The sequence below is a fragment of the Dunckerocampus dactyliophorus genome, chromosome 9 (genome assembly GCF_027744805.1).
Source record: "Dunckerocampus dactyliophorus isolate RoL2022-P2 chromosome 9, RoL_Ddac_1.1, whole genome shotgun sequence".
NCBI classification, from domain to species: domain Eukaryota; kingdom Metazoa; phylum Chordata; class Actinopteri; order Syngnathiformes; family Syngnathidae; genus Dunckerocampus; species Dunckerocampus dactyliophorus.
The window spans coordinates 2188684-2210636 of NC_072827.1; the positions used below are offsets into that span (position 1 = coordinate 2188684).

At 41.4% G+C, this 21953-nt stretch overlaps 2 protein-coding genes across 4 annotated transcripts; both read left to right on the forward strand.

Moving 5' to 3' along the window:
- Positions 1 to 1102: 1102 nt before the first annotated feature.
- On the forward strand, positions 1103 to 21696 carry LOC129187212 (zinc finger protein 436-like). 3 transcript variants are annotated; one of them, XM_054786120.1, is made up of 6 exons: positions 1103 to 1419; positions 1643 to 1849; positions 2005 to 2385; positions 6732 to 6938; positions 13339 to 13767; positions 20798 to 21696. In XM_054786120.1, exons 1-6 carry the CDS (start codon positions 1182 to 1184, stop codon positions 20818 to 20820), a joined length of 1485 nt encoding a protein of 494 aa, XP_054642095.1. In that variant the 5' UTR covers positions 1103 to 1181; the 3' UTR covers positions 20821 to 21696. The 3 variants fall into 3 exon arrangements, with proteins under 3 accessions (XP_054642095.1, XP_054642092.1, XP_054642093.1); XM_054786117.1 differs by lacking the exon at positions 20798 to 21696 and having other exon boundaries at positions 13339 to 20715; XM_054786118.1 differs by lacking the exons at positions 1103 to 1419; positions 1643 to 1849; positions 2005 to 2385; positions 20798 to 21696 and adding an exon at positions 6101 to 6508 and having other exon boundaries at positions 13339 to 20716.
- On the forward strand, positions 2393 to 5760 carry LOC129187218 (oocyte zinc finger protein XlCOF6-like). The gene is given in 2 exon segments (XM_054786132.1): positions 2393 to 3367; positions 3369 to 5760. Coding segments are annotated over 2 exon segments (927 nt in total). The 5' UTR covers positions 2393 to 2510; the 3' UTR covers positions 3439 to 5760.
- Positions 21697 to 21953: the final 257 nt, after the last annotated feature.

A 21953-nucleotide genomic window follows, 5' to 3' on the forward strand; every position in this document is an offset into this window, starting at 1 on the left:
ACCCCGGTCGGTGTCGAGGAGTGTTAAATTTAAACTTTATAAATAGTTTATATTGACTCTACAATGGTGTAAAAATGGCTACACTTTCAAAAGTGTTAGAATAACGCTTTGAAAGTTTTGAGGTTAACTCCTACGTGGGGCCACACAAACTACTGAGAATCATTTTGAGTTGCTACAATAACATTTTAGCAAAATGGACCAGTGTGCTGCATCATTTTTTCACTTTCATTTTTGGGGTGTCTTTGATTTCCCCCCTCTATAGGGTGATCATTTTCATTTCTATCAAATGATGTGGCATCATTTTGTTACTAATACATCACCCACTTATTATCAGGAAACATATTCAACATCATTTTCCCCCCAGTTTAGATCTGATGTGTTTCAAGAGATTCAAGAGAGTTTTATTGTCATGTGCACAGTAAAACAGCAGTTCTACTAGGCAATGAAATTCTTATTCTGTTCATTCTCCCAAGAAAAGAAAGAAAACACAAGAAAGAATAAGAACATAAGAAACATAAATACCAATAAATTAAGCAACAACAACAGAAGAGACATTAATACAAATAAATATACAAATAAATAAATAAATAAATAAAGTGCTATGAGTGTGTGCGTGTGTTGCGTGCGGCGTGTGTGAGTGCTTTGTTGAGAAGCCTGATGGCCTGTGGGTAAAAGCTGTTTGCCAGCCTTGTGGTCCTGGACTGACGGTAAGAGTGTGAATAATGAGTGTTGTGGATGTGTGCTGTCCTTGATGAGGTTGTGTGTTCTTCGTAGGACTCTAGTTTTATAAATGTCTTGCAGTGAGGGGAGGGCTGCCCCAACAATGTTCTGTGAGGTCTTGATCACCCGCTGGAGTGCCTTCCTATCACGTGTTGTACAGTTACCGTACCAAACAGTGATGGAGGCGGTAAGGACACTTTCCATAGTGCATCTGTAGTAGTTTTCCAAGTGTTCCTCTAATTTTTTTGAGCAGTATATATATACAGTATATATGTATATACAGTATGTATATGAGGGTGAGGGTATTAGGGAGCCCTTGTTCACACTCCAATGCAGTAGGTGGCGGTAATGCGCTTTTTTGTTGAGTGCCACAAGCCACAAGCCAAGGCTTGGAGGGAAACTGAAGGTTTGTTGATGCCTTTGACGCCACCCTTGTGTTTTTGTTGTAACAAGTGGAAAACATGGTGCAAACGTGTTGTGTTATCAACTGCCACAATCGTTCACGCGATCGCTTCGGGAATAAAAAGGATGGGGGGAGATTTTTCTCATTTCCGACGTGGAAGCAAAGCCAAGGAGCTGTGATCTGTGAGCTAACAAAGAGACGCCGAATGGCCTGGATAGCAGCCGTGAGACGACCAAACATCACTTTCAACGCCATCACCCGACACATGTTGGTGTGTTCACGGCATTTTCACACTGGTAAGTTTGAATCAAAGCATGTGTTTTGCTCTTTCACACCTAGCATTTAGTAGGCCGCTAGCGTTAGCCAAGCTAGCTGAGGGCACCGAACAAAGTACCGTGTTTTGGGAATAAAACACGTTGTCTGTTGACTTTGAGTGATTTGTAAGCTCAAGAATGAACGAAAGAACCGTGATCAATGTACACAGTTTTAAAAGTAATAAGGGGAGTGTGTGTTTTTCAGGGAGACCTGCTAATGAAATGGATGAAAGCCATCCAGACTGGGCACCCTCATTACATCTCGGACACACGGAGGTGAAAGCTGCAGATAACGAGAGACTACAGATAACATTGCACGAGGAGGAACTTTCTCCAACAAGACAGGAGAACGAGCGACTACGACAACAACTGGAAGATGTTTGCAAGACTCAAGTTGTGCTGCACGTTGAAGGTATGTTTCATGTTGGTAATGGTAATGGTTTACCGCATACAAGTTACATTGGAATACATCACGTATTATAATTCACATGTCCAAAAGCAGTAGGAACAAGCAGTGCGTCAGTGACGCTTTAAGATTCCACAATAATTCCTGTTTGTGTCCTGCAGACACCCAGCAACTGATTGATCGTCAAGAAGAATGTCCACCTCAGCCACAGTGGGGGCAACATCCTATGAAAGAGGAAGAGGAGGAGCCACAGCCAACCTTTGTTAAAAAGCAAGAGGACAATCTCTCGATCGCTCAGGTGGGAGAGCATCTTCTAGGGCCAGATGAGGCTAATCTCGCCAGATTGCCACTGACTGGTGTCTCTGTGAAGACCCAAGACCATGAAGACAAACCACCTGAGTCCTCACAGCTTCATCATCATCCAAGATCACAAGCAGACAACCTCTTAGCTCCACTGTCAGATAGTGACGACACAACGTCACACTCTCCTGAAGATGAAGACAGGGACTACAACCAGGAATCTTTGAGCAGCGACTGTGAAGGTGATATGACGACTCACACTGACAGCAAACACTCTGAATGTTCTAAGAAGAAGACGGGTACAAAACGTTTTAACTGCTCAGTTTGTGATAAAAGATTTTCTTATAAGAGTTATTTGACTCGACACATGAGAACACACACAGGAGAAAAACCTTTTAGTTGCTCAGACTGTGGTAAAAGCTTTACTCAAAAGGTACAACTGGTATCACACATGAGAACACACACAGGAGAAAAACCTTTTACCTGCTCAGACTGTGGTAAAAGCTTCACTCTGAAAGTAAGTATGTTAAAACACATGAGAACACATACGGGAGAAAAACATTTTATTTGCTCAGACTGTGGTAAAAGCTTCAGTCATAAAGAAGATGTGAGAAAACACATGAGAACACACACAGGAGAAAAACCTTTTACCTGCTCAGACTGCGGTAAAAGCTTCACTCTGAAAGTAAATATGGTAACACACATGAGAACACATACAGGAGAAAAACCTTATAGTTGCTCAGACTGTGGTAAAAGCTTCACTCAAAAGGTAAGTATGTTATCACACATGAGAACACACACAGTAGAAAAACCTTTTAGTTGCTCAGTCTGTGGTAAAAGCTTCAATCACAAGTTAAGTATGGGTGAACACATGAGAACACACACAGGCGAACAATGTTTTAGTTGCTCAGACTGTGGTAAAAGCTTCACTAAGAAGTCGAATGTAGTAGAACACATGAGAACGCACACAGGAGAAAAACCCTTTGCCTGCTCAGACTGCGGTAAAAGCTTCACTAAAAAGTCAAGTATCGTATCACACATGAGAACGCATTCAGGAGAAAAACCTTTTACCTGCTCAGACTGCGGTAAAAGCTTCACACAGAAATCACATGTAGTAAAACACATGAGAACACACACGGGAGAAAAACCTTTTAGTTGCTCAGACTGTGGTAAACGTTTCAAACACAAAGTAGATGTGTTAAAACACATGAGAACACACACAGGACAGACGATTTAGTTGCACAAATTGTGGTGATACATTTAGTCGAAAGTCCTCTCTGAAAAGACTCATGTAGAGCCACTGATGGTCTACTGTAGTTAAAGGTATTTTATTTGACTGTATGCCCTAATTGCTAAAGGCGGTAACTGATGAAGTCACTTCCCGTTCAGTTATGTCCAGGTTCGATCCGGAAAGTACTGATTTGATTCCTTTTACTGACTTGATTATGATTCACTCATTGAAGTGAATTGGGTACTCAAGTTACAGACCGCGTGGTTTGATTTGATTTTGCTGTAACGATTGTATGTAATGAAAAGAAATAATTATATCAACATATAAACTCCTGATGGAAATCTCAGGACCAGTGTAAAAATGGCTAGAATTTGCATTTTGCTCATTTGGATCTTAATGAGGTTTTAAGTAGAGCTACAATATGCAAAAACAAGAAGGGGGGGTGAGACAACAAGCACTTTGAAAAAGTCATTTATTGAAAACAACAAATAAACTGAAATAGGCTGTTTATCAGCTGATCAAAAGTTTAAGACCACAGACTATAAAAGGCCAAATGTGCTCCAAATGTCCCCACTGTCAGGCCCTCCTGATGCTGAAGCTAAGAAGCTTTCTCTTTTCCAACGTGGTGGGATTGTGGAGCTGCATAAGCAAGGCCTCTCGCAGCGTGCCATGGCTGCTGAGGTTGGGAGCAGGAAATCAGTCATTCTAAGTTTTTGTAAAGATCCTGAGCATCATGGAACAAAAAAATCAAGTGGTAGACCCAAAAACATCACACCTGCACTGAGCCGGAGGATCCGATTGGCTGTCCATCAAGACACAGGGCGGTCTTCCACCCACATGAAGGTCCTCACTGGTGCCGACTGCAGCGCAATAACCATCAGACGCCATCTGTGGGAAAAGGCTTTAAAAAACAAAAGACAAATTCAAAGACCTCATCTCCTTTTTAGACTTTGCCAGGGAGCATCAAACACGGGACATTGAAAGGTGGAACAAAGTTTTATTCTCTGATGAGATAAAATGGAACCTTGACGGTCCAGATGGCTTCCAGCGTTACTGGCATGACAAGGAGATCCCACCTGAGATGTTTTCTACCTGCACAGTGGAGGGGGGTCCATCATGGTCTGGGGTGCTTTTTCATTCAGTGGAACACCGGAGCTTCAGGTGGTGCAGGGTCGTCAAACGGCGGAAAACTTACGTGCAGATGTTGGGACGGGCATCCCTCATGACCGAGGGCCCTCGTCTGTGTGGTACCAGCTGGGTTCTTCAACAGGACAACGCTGCAGGTCACAATGCTGGCTTGACCAAGGACTTCTTCAGGGAGAATAGCATCACTCTTTTGGACCATCCTGCATGTTAAATCCCATAGAGAACATTTGGGGATGGATGGCAAGGGAAGTTTATAAAAATGGCCATCAGTTCCAGACAGTTGATGCCCCTGGTGAAGCCATCTTCAGCACTTGGAGCAATGTTCCCACTAGCCTCCTGGAAACACTGGCATCAAGAATGCCCAAAGCCATTTTTGACGTGATGAACAAGAACGGTGGAGCTCCTCATTACTGAGTCCTACTGACAACATTTGTTGTTCTGGTTTGGAGAGTTTTTTGTTATTTTTGAGCGATGGTCTTGAACTTGGGCCGCACGGTGGTTAGCATGTTGGCCAACACAGTAACAGCCTGGAGATCGGGAAGACCTGGGTTTGATTCTCCCTTGGGCATTTCTGTGTGGAGTTTGCATGTTCTCCCCGTGTGTGTGTGGGGGTTTTCTCCGGGTACTCCGGTTTCCTCCCACATTCCAAAAACATGCATGTTAGCTTCATTGGGACCCTAAATTGTCCATAGGTATGAATGTGAGTGTGAATGGTTGTTTGTCTATATGTGCCCTGCCATTGGCTGGCCACCAGTCCAGGGTGTACCCTGTTTATTCATCATAAAGTATATGAAATGTTTGGATTTGTAAGATGTGTAAAAGATTGCATGTGTGTAATGTAAAGTAAGTTTATCATTACTGTAACAGTATATAACCTTTACCCAACCTCATTTCCCAAAAATTGCAACTTTGTCTTTTTCCTTCTCATTTAAAAAAAATTAAATACATATTTTTGTCTAATATTTCAACTTGATGCTTTTTTCCCTCTTAATGTTATTACTTTACTCTGTTGATATTTCATCTTTATTCTTTTCAAATTACTGCTCTTTTGTCCCATTTCTTCTGATTATTCAGATTCTTTTTTTAAACCATATTTTTAGAATGTGCCCAGGGCCAATAAATAAAAAAAATGTGGTCCATAAATGGCCCCCGAGCCACACTTTGGACGCATTTGCATTACACTTTTTTTTGCTCATTTTTACAAATGTAAATCATGAATCTTTTTTTGTCACAATATGACTTTATCCCAAAATATTTTGACTTTATTCTTGTTTTATAAAGTTTTTACCCCCAATCTAATTGAACATTTATCTTTTTTTTCTATGCTGCGACTTTTGAAAAAATTCTGTCTTTTTGTTTTTTGATATTTCAACTTCATGCTTCTAAAAGATATTTTCTTTGTAATAATATTATTTTATTATTGTAAAATTAGTACCTTTTTCTCCTAATAATACCACTTTTATCTCTTATTTTTATAACTTTATTCTCAGAATATTTTGACGTTGTTGTGAAATTACTGCTCTTTTACTCATACAGTATATGTATGTATACAGAAAATGAAGGTATGAACGTGTGAGTGTATTAGGGAGCCCTGGTTCACACTCCAATGCAGTAGGTGGCGGTAATGTACCTTTTCGTTGAGTGCCACAGACCATAAAACAAAGAAGAACCACGCCGCATTGTGGGCTTGGTTGGATACTGAAAGGTTTGTCGACGCTGCCCTTGTGTTTTGTTGTAACAAGTGGAAAACATGGTGCAAACGTGTTGTGTTATCAACTGCCACAATCGTTCACGCGATCGCTTCGGGAATAAAAAGGATGGGGGGAGATTTTTCTCATTTCCGACGTGGAAGCAAAGCCAAGGAGCTGTGATCTGTGAGCTAACAAAGAGACGCCGAATGGCCTGGATAGCAGCCGTGAGACGACCAAACATCACTTTCAACGCCATCACCCGACACATGTTGGTGTGTTCACGGCATTTTCACACTGGTAAGTTTGAATCAAAGCATGTGTTTTGCTCTTTCACACCTAGCATTTAGTAGGCCGCTAGCGTTAGCCAAGCTAGCTGAGGGCACCGAACAAAGTACCGTGTTTTGGGAATAAAACACGTTGTCTGCTGACTTTGAGTGATTTGTAAGCTCAAGAATGAACGAAAGAACCGTGATCAATGTACACAGTTTTAAAAGTAATAAGGGGAGTGTGTGTTTTTCAGGGAGACCTGCTAATGAAATGGATGAAAGCCATCCAGACTGGGCACCCTCATTACATCTCGGACACACGGAGGTGAAAGCTGCAGATAACGAGAGACTACAGATAACATTGCACGAGGAGGAACTTTCTCCAACAAGAGAGGAGAACGAGCGACTACGACAACAACTGGAAGATGTTTGCAAGACTCAAGTTGTGCTGCACGTTGAAGGTATGTTTCATGTTGGTAATGGTAATGGTTTAATTTTATTTGAACATGCATGCAAGTTACATTGGAATACATCACGTATTATAATTCACAGTTCCAAAAGTTCCAATGTCCAAAAGCAGTAGGAAAAAGCAAAGCTTATTTAATCCTACCCCCCATTCGTTCCCCATGTATTGCGCTACATTTATTTACTTCCTGTATTTCATTTGTGATTTAATTATAATACGTACTGTAGTAGAATGATAAGGTATGTAATCATATACAGTCATGGAGAAAATGATTAGAGCAGCCTTGTTTCTTCAGTTTATTGATCCATTTTAATGCCTGGTACAGCTAAAGGTACATTTGTTTGGACAAATATAATGATGATAGCAAATATAGCTCATAAGAGTTTAATTTAAGAGCTGCTATCTAGCAACTTGATTTCTTGATGATAACCAAAATCGCTTAAGTTTTGACATGAATAGCTATAGCATTGTACTGCCAGCACATGTCACTCTTATGAGCTATGTAGGAAAGGGGTAGTGGTTCTTTAAGAGTTCAAGGGACACCGTGGAAAGATGTTTTGAAAGTACCATATTTTGATTGATTTGATGTGATCCTAATTTCTTTCTTTTTTTTCCTGCAAAAACTGAGAAGTAAATGGTGATTTCTTCACAGTATTCTAATTTTTTGAATTCCTGTTTTCGTGGGATTTATGAGCTGGAAGCCCAAATTATGTAAAAATAAACAAATAAACACTTGAAATCGTTTAAATTGTGGGCCCTGAATCTATAATCTATGAAAGTTTAACTTTTTGAATGGAATTATGGAAATTAAACAACTTTTCCATGGCATTCTAATTTTTTGGAAAGGGTCTGTATGTGTGTGGTCTAAACAATAGGAATACATGCAGTTACAAACAATGCCAAGTAAAGCAGCCCAACAGCACTCACATGACACAAATGAAGGCATGCACAGTACACATACTCAATCATGCTAAGAGATACACAAGTGATAGCAAACATGCTAGTCAGTGAGCCAGCTAGCAAACAATTACAAGCACATGGCTCCGAAGTGTACTATTAATCACAACACATATAACGAACTAGCTTTCATTTAGCTTCTTACACAGCGTAAATCAGGGGTGCTCACATTTTTTTTTAGCCTGCGAGCTACTTTTAAAATGGCCAAGTCCCAAAGATCTACCCACTACTATAAATATAGAAAGTATATATATTTACTATATTAATTTTTTTTCTTAAATATGAGTATCTATTTATATAGGTTATACATGTATACCAGGAGTGCATGCACTTTCTCAGCATGCAAGTACAAGTCAAAATGATCTACCTCTTTCTATAAAACATATACAGTCAAACTTGTCTATAGCAGCCACTAGTGGGAGTCTGCAAAAGTGGCCGCTATGGACAGGTGGCCTCTATAGACAGGTTGGTGCCCAGCTTGAATGTTGACAAGTAGAGGAAAAACAAAGAAAAAAAGGGAAAAAAATGATAATAATAATGTTGACCATTAGAGGGCACTGCGGACTGCGGATAAAAGTTGTACAGCACTACTAGGCTTGTTATTATCATGGTTCATGGTTTTAATTCATCCTGAACATGCATATGAGTCAAACAGTAGCACATCACATAGTACAATTCACAATTTTGCATGTCCAAAAAGGAGTAGGAAGAAGCAAAGATTATTTAATCCTACCCCTCATCAGTTTCACATTGTGCACATTGTCTCACACCAGGAAATAAACGGTGTCACTTGTTACAGGCATTGGCTGGACAGCTATGTAGTGGGGCTTGTTTAACCTTTGCCTTGTGGGCAAGCAGGAAGGAGAGACGATGCTGAGAGATGTGTGTGTGTTCTGAGCTGCTGTCTGGTGGCCGCGTTCAAGAAATAAAGTTGGCAGAAGCAACAGGAGAAGTTTCCTTCTTTGCTTCGGAGCTGAATAACACTGACAAGTTAACAGACTAGTAGCCAACGGAAAAGAAGACGGCTTTGTTTGTGTCGAATACAGAAGATGAGGACTTTGATGGATTTGTGGATGAGGATTGATGAAAAATAACGCGAGTACATTCTAAAATACTTCAATTAAGTACAACCCAACTCAGTTTTGCTCCCGCTGCCGCATGCATGCTAGCGTATGTTTTTTTTTATTGTAGCGTCGCTGGGAGCACGTCCTGTTCCCAGCCTACTTTGCGGTAATGTTTTGGTGCAAATGCTCTTAAAGTTACATGTTTGACCAGGAAATAGCAAGCTCAAAAGAAGACGGCTTTTTTATGTGGAACAACTGACAGTTTGTGTGGATCTTGTGAATGATTGTGACTGAGCTCGGACTCAGTAATTAAAGTCTGCACACGACGCCTTCATTGATTGAAAAACTAAACTTTTTCGTGCATGAAGCTTCTACTTGAGTCGGTAATTTGGCCGCTATATGCAGGCAGATATTGACCAAGGGAGACAAAATGGGTGGCCGCCGGCCGCGTTGGACAGGTGACTGCTATACACAGGGTCTATAACATGTAAATTTGCTGTGGGGGATTTTTCAGTGGCTGCTATAGGAAGGTGGCCGTTCTATACAGGTGGCCGCTAAGACAGGTTTGACTGTATCTATGTTGACGTGATCAATAATGCTTGATTAAAACGTGCATTGTTTCTCTCGGACAAAGCGCAAAAAAATAAATAATAAACGTTAGTTCCATTCCCGGTGTCACAGTGCCCTCTACTGGTCAAGCTGCAAACTTACCTGCAAATGTCCATCTCCCCTCGCCAAGAAGACAGTTCTGTCTCAAAGTATGTTGACGTATTTTGACTTGTACCTAACTTACAAATAACGTGTGTGAACGGGCGTCAACGATTGCATAACTTATTGCTCGTGGATGCGGGGCGTATGAATCATACGTTGACATACGTCAAAAAGTTTTATGCAGGCACAAAATTTTTGGACGTACTACGACGTATGCCGGCGTGCTTCCTTGTGCTGTTAAATTATATAAAACTTACCCATAACTTATTGGACGTACGCCAGCGTATTGGCCAAATTTTTCATACGTTGGCGTAAGCTGGCTAAATTGTCAAGGTGTGACAGGGCCTTTACGAGCGGCGATGAATTTTTTTCACCGCTCCAGGAACGCTACAGCAAAGTTCAGGCGGTGTGACCGGGCTTGTAGTACGAGTGATCTTCCACTGAAGCGTTGTAGAAGCGTCTGATATTATTTTTCAGTCCGAGTCTGGTCACAGACCTGTCATCATGTATAAACCGCACCCCGATTTTTTGCTCCTTACTGGTGGAAAAAAGGTGCGGTTTATACACCGTGATTTACGGTATACAAAATGTAACCAGTAAACTCTGATATTCTATTGTAAATATTCATGATTAGTATTTCACATTCATTTTCAAAGTTGACAGGTCATCAAAGTAGTTGCTATCATAATTCACTTGAATATGGAAATAAAGGTAATTACACACTCACATAGTTGTTTACTAGTGAGTGAGTACTGGTAATATGTCAGTCACATTAGCTACGTAACGTTCATTAGGGCACACAGTTCATGTATTACATCCAGTTAGCATTTGCTAGCAAACATTAGCCATGTACAAGAATGGAAAATGATGATGCAAAAGACAATGCAGCCCAAGTCAAGGCAACATATTGAAAAGGTTTCACCAATGGCACATTTTTAATGCCATCATGAAATAATAGTTTAAGAAGCCAACGTGTAGAAAACACTGATTTCTGTAGTAGAGTTCATGACGCCAAGCAAAGCCAGTAAACAATACACTTTTTTCTACGTAGCTAGCTAGAGCCGCTACAAGTGAACAGATGACTTTAGTATAGATAAAGACATCTTACCACTGAGTTAGTTCATCCATCATCACAATCATAAAGATGAAAGTTGCATCTTCGTGTGTAGCTTGAAACGCTGCGGGGGGGCGAGTGCGAATCAGGAGGGGAGCTTCATGTCAGCTGACTGATGTCATATGACAACTACAAAGTGACGTTTACGCCATCGACCCAAACTACCATGGCAATCTACCGGTAGCTTGTGATCGACGTAATGGCCACCCCTGGCGTAAATCATGCAACAGCAAACACTAATAATGGACAAAATAATCATCAAACTCACCTTGTTGAGTCCTACAACGCACACCAAGGATGGGCACGTCATACTCCACATAGGAAGCAAGCTCATACTAGCAAAACTAGCAAAAGAAGGATTCAAGTGCATCACGTACCTCCCAGGAACAAGTTGCTGCTGCATTCATGGACACTTGGACATCACAGAAAAAGGCTACAAATTTTCTACTTAGAACAGACATCAATGTTACACAAATAGACTTTCAGACAGCTATTTTTGTTGACATTGTTATATTTGTCCAAACAAAGGTACCTTTAGGCATTAAAATGCACAAGAAACTGAAGAAACAAGGGTAGTCTAATCATGTTTTCCATGACTGTACTTAAAGCCAGCGCTCTCAACAACTGAATACGGATGTAATCTCTAGGCTATAAAAACTCCAATACTATGTGTTTACTGCTTTGGCCCGGTCAGATTTTGCTTGCTAGATGTAACCCGCCCTGCTTCACACTACCCCGCATTGGGGCTCGAACACAGGACCTTCGCAATGGGAGACGAGAGCGCTGACCACACGGCCAAAAGCCCGGACTGTCGACCGCGTGTTCAGCGCAGCTCTTAAGGCAGAGGGAGTGAGGTTTACCAACGTACACTTGCACAGCCTCACAGGCTGGCATCCGTTACATCGAGGTTGTTTATATGCTGAAGTTATCGGTGTTGGCAACAAGCTGGTTTTCTTTCTTGTAGATGTAACGTTCACTGCCAATGATGTCGCTTTAAGTGCGCTAACATGTTAGAGGTGTTTTCTGCAGAATATCCGTTGAACACACAACACTTGCCTTTGTCCATCTGTAATTTTAACAGGGAAGCCGAAGCCAAAGTGATGCCATTTGTCACGCATGCGAGCTACTAGCGTTCCTCCCCCTTAGTCAGTAGTGTCCGACACTCGGAGGCGTCTGTGCGGAAACTTTCCCAGGACTTTAGTTCCGCGTGAGGCGATTAGATCATTCTAGTATTAAATTTAATGAGAAAAATAGCATAAAATATAACCGAAACGGTACGCAAGTGGACCGAACCGAACATGCAGAACCGAAACGGTTCAATGCACCCTTATGCCTCTGAGTTCACAAACCTTCTACCCTCGTCTCAGGTTTCTGCCCTCTTCTGATCAGGAAATATGCAAACCCAACAATTTTTACTCATTACATGTTAAAATTAGGGAGAAGAATTGCTGAGTTAAATGGTGCGTTCATGGACCGTGGAACAAAGTGGAACAAGCTGCAGCTCGCATTAAACATGCAAAAATTATTGGCTTTCTATAACTATATATTATTTTTTATTAAAACAATAGCCCACATTTCCAAAATCTGCATCCCTTTACAAAAAAAAATTATCTATCTATCTATCTATCTATCTATCTATCTATCTATCTATCTATCTATCTATCTATCTATCTATCTATCTATCTATCTATCTATCTATCTATCTATCTATCTATCTATCTATCTATCTCTCTATTTTATCTAATCTAATCTAATCTAATCTAATCTAATCTAATCTAATCTATCATCGCAGTTGAATGTTTCCCATGGCCCGATGGTTGGGGACCTCTGCCTTACTGCCTTCTTGGGGCCATGATGTGCTCTTTTACACATTTGAAAATGACACTTTTATACAATCGGCTTCTTTATTTTATAAATAAAAAAGATATAAATTTTTACAAATGTAACTATTGAATGTTATAAAACATACTTTCACAGCGATATGTTGACAAACGACACAATAAAAAAGGCTCCAAAGAGCCGTTTACAGTCATTAAGAAGCTGATTTAAAACAATAATTGAAGGAGGAGCAACTCCAAGGTAGTTTACACTTAACATTTTATGTTTGAAGCCGACCAATCTTCATCTCCACGTCTTTGTCATCGGACACCTCTGCATCAGACATGTAGTCCCATTGTCGGTGGTTTGAAGAAATACGGCTTAATTTCATGGTCTGTAAGTTCTGTTTCATCTCCAGAAGCTTCTTCTTCCTCAAATTGACACATCGCTTTAACCTTTGCCATAATCACTGTAAACATCTTCTATCTCATCTTCTATCTCATGTTTGTTTACTCCTAAGATGAGCGCTGCGCCTTCGCCAGCGTCACTTCCGGAAACGGCCCTTTTCTGCGGCGGTCAGGGAACATTTCTGCCACCACGTACTGTAAAGACATTTTTAGGAATTTAACATTGACTAATTACAAACAATATCGACCATATTAAAGCAAAGTTGAAAAATCTTCTCAGTGACGCTTTAAGCTTCCACAATAATTCCTGTTTGTGTCCTGCAGACACCAAGCAGCTGATTGATCGTCAAGAAGAATGCCCCCCTCAGCCACAGTGGGGGCAACAGCCTATTAAAGAGGAAGAGGAGGAGCCACAGTCCCCTTACATTAAAGAGGAAGAGGAGGAGCCAGAGCCCCACTTTGTTAAAGTACAGGTAGAAGAGGACAATCTTTCAATGCGTCAGCAGGGAGAGTGTCTTCTAGGGCCAGAGAAGACTGATCTCTCCAGGTTGCCACTGACTGGTGTCTCTGTGAAGACCCAAGACCATGAAGACAAACCACCCGAGTCCTCTCAGCTTCATCATCATCCAACATCACAAGCAGACAACCTCTTAGCTCCACTGTCAGATAGTGACAACACAACGTCTCACTCTCCTGAAGATGAAGACAGGGACTACAACCAAGAATCTGTGAGCAGCGATACAGACTGTGAAGGTGATATGACGACTCAAACTGACAACAAACACTCTGAATGCTCTAAAAAGAAGGCAGATAAATGTTTTAACTGCTCAGTTTGTGATAAAAGTTTTTTTTGTAAGGGTTATTTGACTCGACACATGAGAACACACACAGGAGAAAAACCGTTTACTTGCTCAGACTGTGGTAAAAGTTTTGCACGAACAGCACATTTGGTATCGCATATGAGAATACACACAGGAGAAAAACCTTATAGTTGCTCAGACTGTGGTAAACGCTTCACTCAAAAGGTAAGTATGTTATCTCACATGAGAACACACACACAAGAAAAACCTTTTAGTTGCTCAGTCTGCGGTAAAAGCTTCAATCACAAGTTCAGTATGGTAGAACACATGAGAACACACACGGGCGAACAACGTTTTAGTTGCTCAGACTGTGGTAAAAGCTTCACTAAGAAGTCTAATATGGTAGAACACATGAGAACACACACAGGAGAAAAACCTTTTACCTGCTCAGACTGTGGTAAAAGCTTCACTAAAAAGTCAAGTATGTTATTACACATGAGAACGCATTCAGGAGAAAAACCTTTTACCTGCTCAGACTGTGGTAAAAGTTTAGCACACAAGTTTAGTTTGGAATTGCATATGAGAACACACACAGGAGAAAAACCTTTTACCTGCTCATACTGTGGTAAAAGCTTCACTCAAAAAACAAATGTGGTAAAACACATGAGAACACACACGGGAGAAAAACGTTTTAGTTGCTCAGACTGTGGTAAACGTTTCACTGAAAAAACAAATGTGGTAAAACACATGAGAACACACGCAGGACAGATGTTTTAGTTGCTCAAATTGTGGTTACACATTTAGTCGGGAGTCCTCTTTGAAAGGACTCACTGATGGTCCACTGTAGTTAAAGGTATTTTATTTGACTGTATGCCGTAATTATTAAATGCTGTAACTGAGGCCCTTCTCAATCCCACTGACATACCTTCCATAGAGGAAGCAGAGTCTGAGGACCCAAACGTGGACAGTTCCATCATCGTGGCTGAGGTACCTGGGGTAGTCAAAATGCTCCCCAGTGGCAAAGCTCTGGGAGTGGACGAGTTTCGCCCCCGAATTCCTCAAGGCTCTGGATGTTGAAGGACTGTGTTGGCAGACACATCTCTTCAACATTGTGTGGAAGTCGGGAACAGTACCTCTGGATTGGCAGACCTTTTCAAAAAGGGTGACCAGAGGGTGTGTTTGAATATAGGGGGATCACACTTGTCAGCCTCCCTGGGAAAGTCTATTCCAGGGTGCTGGAGAGAAGGGTACGACCGTTAGTTGAACCTCTGCTACAGGTGCAATGTGGTTTTGGTCCTGGTTTTGCAACACTGGACTGCTCGTCACCCTCTCAAGGGTACTGGAGGGTACTTGGGAGTTTGCCCAACAGGTCTACATGTGCTTTGTGGACTTGGAAAAGGCATTGGACCATGTCCCTCGCGGTGTCCTGTGGTGGGTGCTCCAGGAGTATGGGATTGGTGGTGCTACTAGTCGGTCCTTGTACAACCGGAGCAGGAGCCTGGTTGGCATTGCCAGCAGTAAGTCAAGCCTGTTTCCGGTGAACGTCGGCCTCTGCCAAGGCTGCCCTTTGTCACTGATTCTGTTCATAATTTTCATGGACAGAATTTCTAGGCGCAGCCAAGGTGTCGAGGGAGTCCAGTTCAGTGGCCTTAGGATCGTCTCTGCTATTTGCTATTTGGTCCTGATGGCCTCATAGGGCTGTGACCTTCGGCGTTTACTGGGACGGTTTGCATCTGAGTGTGGAGCTTCTGGGATGAGACTCAGCACCTCCAAATCTGAGGCCATGGTTCTCAGTCGGAAAAGGGTGGATTGCTCCCTCCCGGTTGGGAATGAGGTCCTGCCCCAGGTAGAGAAGTTTAAGTATCTCGGGGTCTTGTTCATGAGTGAGGGAAGGTTGGAGCGTGAGGTCGATAGGCGGATCGGCGCAGCTGGCCTGGGAAATCCTTGGCATCCTCCCGGTGGAGCTGGAGGAGGTGGCCGGGGACCGGGAAGTCTGGTCTTTCTTACTGAGACTGCTGCCCCCGCGACCCGGACCCGGATAAGCAGAGGAAAATGGATGGATGTAACTGATGAAGTCACTTCCTGTTCAGTTACATCCAGATTCATTCCGGAAAGTAGTGATTTGATTCCTTTTACTTTTACTTGAATATTATTCACTCACTGAAGTCAATTGGGTACTCCAGTCACCCGTCACAGACCGCGTGGTTTGATTCGATTTTGCGCAAACGATTGTATGTAATGAAAGGAAATAATGATATTATTTTGTTATTGTTACATTGTCTTATTATTTTATTTGAAATTCAGGGTTTCTGCTTCATGTAATGGATTGTGGTCTCGCGCCACAGTCAAATAAAAAGCCACCACACCTTGGAAAACAATGTTAAGTAATACATTGTATGAATGGACATACACGCTATATCGGGGTGCCCATTACGGTGAAAGTCAGTTCTTTGATTGCTGCGCTTGAGGTCATGAATTCTACTATAGAAATGTGTGTTTTCTCCAAGTTTGTTTGTCAAACGACTATTTCACGAATTGGAAAATGTGCCCATTGCTGAAATGTTGCCTTGACTTCAGCTTCGTTGTCTTTTGTACAATCCTTTTCGTTTCTTGTATACAATAACTATAGTGTTTGATAGCAAATGCCAACTGGACGTAATGCATGAAGTGTGTGTATAATGAACGCTACGTCGCTATTTTCTCTCATCCCCCACGCCCTCCGCCCAACCGTAGTAGAAATTTTTAGTTAGCACCGGTGGAAAAAGGAAATAAACTACTCAATGACTGATCTGTCTTTTTGGGTATTTATTCTGCAGAATGGGAAGATAGTTGAAACTCTGCCGCAAGTACTGCCCCACCTTTTTGGTTTTGTTTTGTTTACATCTGACTCAGATCCACTAATCGTGGCTTTAAAATAAAGCTACACATCTTCCAGTTGTACTTTCCATTCTTTTGCGTGTTCATCTATTTTGTCCACTTTAACCTTTATTGCTTTTGTAAGTGAACTCCGACATCTTTCCCTAACTGACCCTACCAGTTACCAATTACTTTCTTCTAATTTTTTGGCCCACCCATGGTGTTTTTTCTCCTTTTTTTTGTTAGTTTTACTATTTTTGTCATTCATTCACATACACAACGTCTTTCACTTATACTTTTAGAGGAATTTCACCTCAAGTTCCGCAACCTCCAATTGGTACTTTCGAGGACTGTAACTCTGGGGACTCCAACCCTGTTTAAGAAGTATTTCAAGTTCTAAGGTCCGCAACCTCAGATTGGTACTTTGGAGGATCCTAACCCCGGGGACGCCAATCCTGTCTAAGAAGTATTTCACTTTGTAAGGTCCGCATGACTCCTCATGACTCTTTAAGGACGTCAACACAAGTATTGAGGAATCATGTGTAATAATCTTTATTGACATATTGATTTGAATTGTGAATTACTGGTATCAACTATTTTGAAACTGTGAATGTGAAATACTAATCATTAGTATTTAGTAAAGTAGTTGCAGAGTTTACCGCTTGGGAGAAACCCTGATATCAGCGCGTCATGCTCTAAAATGGACTTGCAAATAAAATGTTGATGCTTCAGTCATTTGAGACAACGTTTGTCTGTTGAAACTATGACCGATTGTAAACGGAGCCATCTGTGAATTGTGAAGAAACTTTTCATTTTTATAGTAGTTCTTAATAATGATTGGCAGTTTTTAATGGTTTTGTTATTTTTATTAATTTCTTTATTAAATACTGTTTTCACGTGTTTTCTATGATTTTGTCTGCTGTTTTTTTCTGTAGTTGTAGCTTAGCTTAGCTATTTTGTAAATCACCCTGGTACGTCAGTATACTTTAGGGTGTAAAGTAAGTAAATGACTTTAATTTATTAAACAAATGAATAAATACATCATAAATTAAAATAAATAAATTACTCATTGAAATAATAATTAAATGTCTTATATTCTTTATGCTGATATGAAATACCCCCGCAACTCCAGTGTGGACAAGCAGCAGTGAAAATGGATGAATGATATGAAGTACACTACTTTTAAACATTTACCAGGCACATGAGGTGAATTTGCATGAAGTACGGGATCGGTATCAGCGAGACCATCCTGAATTGAACTCGGTATGGAAATGAAAACGAAATCAGTGGTATCATTTTATTTTCAAAAGACCAGCCGAGTAACCATCAGGGAATTGAAAACTTGTTCCTATCTTTACAGTATCACTTTATACTTCTACAATTGTGCAGTAAGGGATGCGCAAATGACGATTGGTTAATAGAATTTAGTTTTTTTTATAACTTTTTTGTAACTTCGCACTGCCTGCACTGGGGCTTGCACACACAACCTTCGCAATGGGAGAGGAGACTGCCCGGACTGTCGATCGCGTGTTCAGCGTTCTTAAGGCAGAGGGAGTGAGGTTTACGCATACACGTGTGTGAGCATTACATATATATATCTATAGAATATAGATATAGACATACGTATATAGATACAGTCAAACTTGTTTATAGCGGCCACTAGAGGGAGACTGCAAAAGTGGCCGCTATAGACAGGTGGCCTCTATAGACAGGTTGGCGTCCAGTTTGAATGTTGACCAGTAGAGAAAAAAAAAGATAATAATAATGTTGACCAGTAGAGGGCACTGCGGACTGCGGATAAAAGTTGTACAGCACTACTAGGCTTGTTATTATCATGGTTCATGGTTCATGGTTTTAATCCTGAACATGCATATGAGTCAAACAGTAGCACATCACATAGTACAATTCACAATTTTGCATGTCCAAAAAGGAGTAGGAAGAAGCAAAGCTTATTTAATCCTACCCCTCATCAGTTTCACATCAGTTGCAATACATTTATTCACCTCTTGTTCTTCCAAGTGTACTTTGTAGGTCTACATGACAATGTAGTGCAATCATAGCCAAGGTTTTTACTTACTAAAAGGAAGCTAGAGGCTTAATAATAACTGATAGAATATATCCACCACCCACAGAACAAAGCTGTGCTAGTAATGTCTTACGCTTGTTTTTTATATTTTACTTTTTATACGGCAGAGTGTCATTACAGCTTTAGTTCATCAGGAAGTGACGGGAAGTGACGGTGGGCGTCCCGAGCAGGAGAGCTAGGCTCAGTGCTAGCTGTGAGTTTGGAGAGAGTTGGGAAGTGTGTTTATGTTGGCGTGGATGTAAAGTCCTGCAGTGTTCTCCGCTGTTAATAAAGCCATTAAAGGGCATCGGCGACGTGAGTCTCTCCTTCCCCACAACAAGCGGCATTACAGTATTGACCAGTGCACACCAGGAAATAAACGGTGTCATTTCTTACAGGCATTGGCTGGACAGCTATGTAGTGGGGCTTGTTTAACCTTTGCCTTGTGGGCAAGCAGGAAGGAGAGACGATGCTGAGAGATGTGTGTGTGTTCTGAGCTGCTGTCTGGTGGCCGCATTCAATAAATAAAGTTGGCAGAAGCAACAGGAGAAGTTTCCTTCTTTGCTTCGGAGCTGAATAACACTGACAAGTTAACAGACTAGTAGCGAACGCAAAAGAAGACGGCTTTGTTTGTGTCGAATACAGAAGCTGAGGACTTTGATGGATTTGTGGATGAGGATTGATGAAAAATAACGTGAGTACATTCTAAAATACTTCAATTAAGTACAACCAAACTCAGTTTTGCTCCCGCTGTAGAAGGTCCTCAACCCCTCAGCAGGACCGATACCTGCTCGTTTGTGCAAGGCGGAATAGGATGAGCACTGCTCGTGCCCTACAGAATGACCTCCAGAGGGCCACTGGTGTGAATGCTTCTACCCAAACAATCAGGAACAGACTTCATGAGGGTGGCCTGAGGGCCCGACGTCCTGCAGTGGGCCCTGTGCTCACTGCCCAGCACCGTAGAGCTCCATTGGCATTTGCCATAGACCACCAGAATTGGCAACTACACCACTGGTGCCCTGTGCTCTTCCCTGATGAGAGCAAGTTCAACCTGAGCACATGCGACAGACGTGAAAGAGTCTGGAGATGCCGTGGAGAACGTTATGCTGCCTGCAACATCATTCAGCATGACCGCTTTGGTGGTGGGTCAGTGATGGTCTGGGGAGGCATATCCCTGGAAGGACGCACAGACCTCTACAGGTTAGATAACGGCACCCTGACTGCTATTAGGTATCGGGATGAAATCCTTGGACCCATTGTCAGAACCTACGCTGGTGCAGTGGGACCTGGGTTCCTCCTGGTCCACGACAATGCCCGACCTCATGTGGCTAGTGTATGCAGGTAGTTCCTGGAGGATGAAGGAATTGATACCATTGACTGGCCCCCACGTTCACCTGACCTAAACCCAATAGAACACCTCTGGGACATTATGTTTAGGTCCATCCGGCACCACCAGGTTGCTCCTCAGACTGTCCAGGAGCTCATGGATGCCCTGGTCCAGATCTGGGAGGAGATCCCCCAGGACACCATCCGTAGTCTCATTAGGAGCATGCCCCCACGTTGTCAGGCATGCGTACAAGCACGTGGGGGCCACACAAACTACTGAGAATCATTTTGAGTTGCTACAATGACATTTTAGCCAAATGGACCAGTGTGCTGCATCATTTTTTCACTTTCATTTTTGGGGTGTCTTTGATTTCCCCCCTCTATAGGGTGATCATTTTCATTTCTATCAAATGATGTGGCATCATTTTGTTACTAATACATCACCCACTTATTATCAGGAAACATATTCAACATCATTTTTACCCCAGTTTAGATCTGATGTGTTTTCCAAGTGTTCCTCTCATTTTTTTGAGCAGTGTGTATATATATATATATATAGAGAGAGAGAGAGAGAGAGAGAGAGAGAAAATGAAAATGAAAATGAATTAGGGAGCCCTATAAACTCCTCAACTTTAGCTCCTGACACCAGTTTTGCTGACAGAAACGAACATGAATATACCAAGAACCCATCATTAAAACTAAACAGAAAAATGTGTGTTTTTTGTTTTTTTTACAGTGCACAAAAATCTTCCACAATAATTCCTGTTTGTGTCCTGCAACCTCTTAGCTCCACTGTCAGATAGTGACGACATAACGTCTCACTCTCCTGAAAATGAAGACAACCAAGAATCTTTGAGCAGCGATACAGACTGTGAAGGTGATATGATGACTCACACTGACAACACACACTCGGAATGTTCTAAAAAGAAGACGGGTACAAAATGTTTTAACTGCTCAATTTGTCATAAAATATTTTCTTTTCAGCGTAATTTGACTCCACACATAAGAACACACACAGGAGAAAAACCTTTTACTTGCACGGGCTGTGGTTAAGGTTTTGCACAAAAGGTACACATAGTATTGCATATGACAACACAGACAGGAGAAAAACCTTTTACCTGCTCAAACTGTGGTAAAAGCTTCAATCACAAATTAAACATGATAAAACACATGAGAACACACACGGGAGAAAAATGTTTTAGTTACTCAGACTGTGGGAAACGTTTCACTCACAAAGTAGATGTGATAAAACACATGAGAACACACACAGGACAGACAATTTAGTTGCTCAAATTGTGATGACACATTTCCTCGGAAGTCCTCTCTGAAAAGACTCATGCAGAGTCACTGATGGTCTATTGTTGTTAAAGATATTTTATTTGACTGTATGCTTTGATTAAATTATTCGATGTGATTTGATTCACTTATGATTCACTCACTGAAGTGAATCGGGTACTCGAGACACCCCTCACAGAGCTTATGGTTTGGTTTGATTTTGCTCAAATGATTGTATGCAATGAAAGGAAATGATATCATTTTGTTACTGTTGCTTTGTCTTCTATTGTATTCTATATTCAGGGTGTCCGCATCTGCATCAGGAAAATAAGTAATTTGAGATAATGTGTGTCTGTTGAAACTATGATTATAAATGGAGCCACGTGTGAATTGTGAAGAAAGTTTTCATTCTTATAGTAGTTCATATTAATCAGGGACCGTTTTTAATTGTTTTAATTTTATAATTTTTTTTAATTAAATAAAAAATTTCACGCACTTTATAAAATGTTGTCGGCTGTTTTTTTCTGTTGAAATACTTATGTGTGAGGGTGCTGTCAGTGTTTCACACTCCAATGCTGTAGGTGGCGGTAAAGCACCTTTACGTTGCGTGCCACCCG

What these genes read in the sequence shown, in the direction of transcription:
- LOC129187212 (XM_054786117.1), top strand. Translation starts at nt 1,182, where the DNA reads ATGGTGCAAACGTGTTGTGTTATCAACTGCCACAATCGTTCACGCGAT. An exon ending in TTCACGGCATTTTCACACTG is followed by an intron (nt 1,420 to 1,642) that starts GTAAGTTTGAAT and finishes TGTGTTTTTCAG; the next exon opens with GGAGACCTGCTAATGAAATG. An exon ending in AGTTGTGCTGCACGTTGAAG is followed by an intron (nt 6,939 to 13,338) that starts GTATGTTTCATG and finishes TGTGTCCTGCAG; the next exon opens with ACACCAAGCAGCTGATTGAT.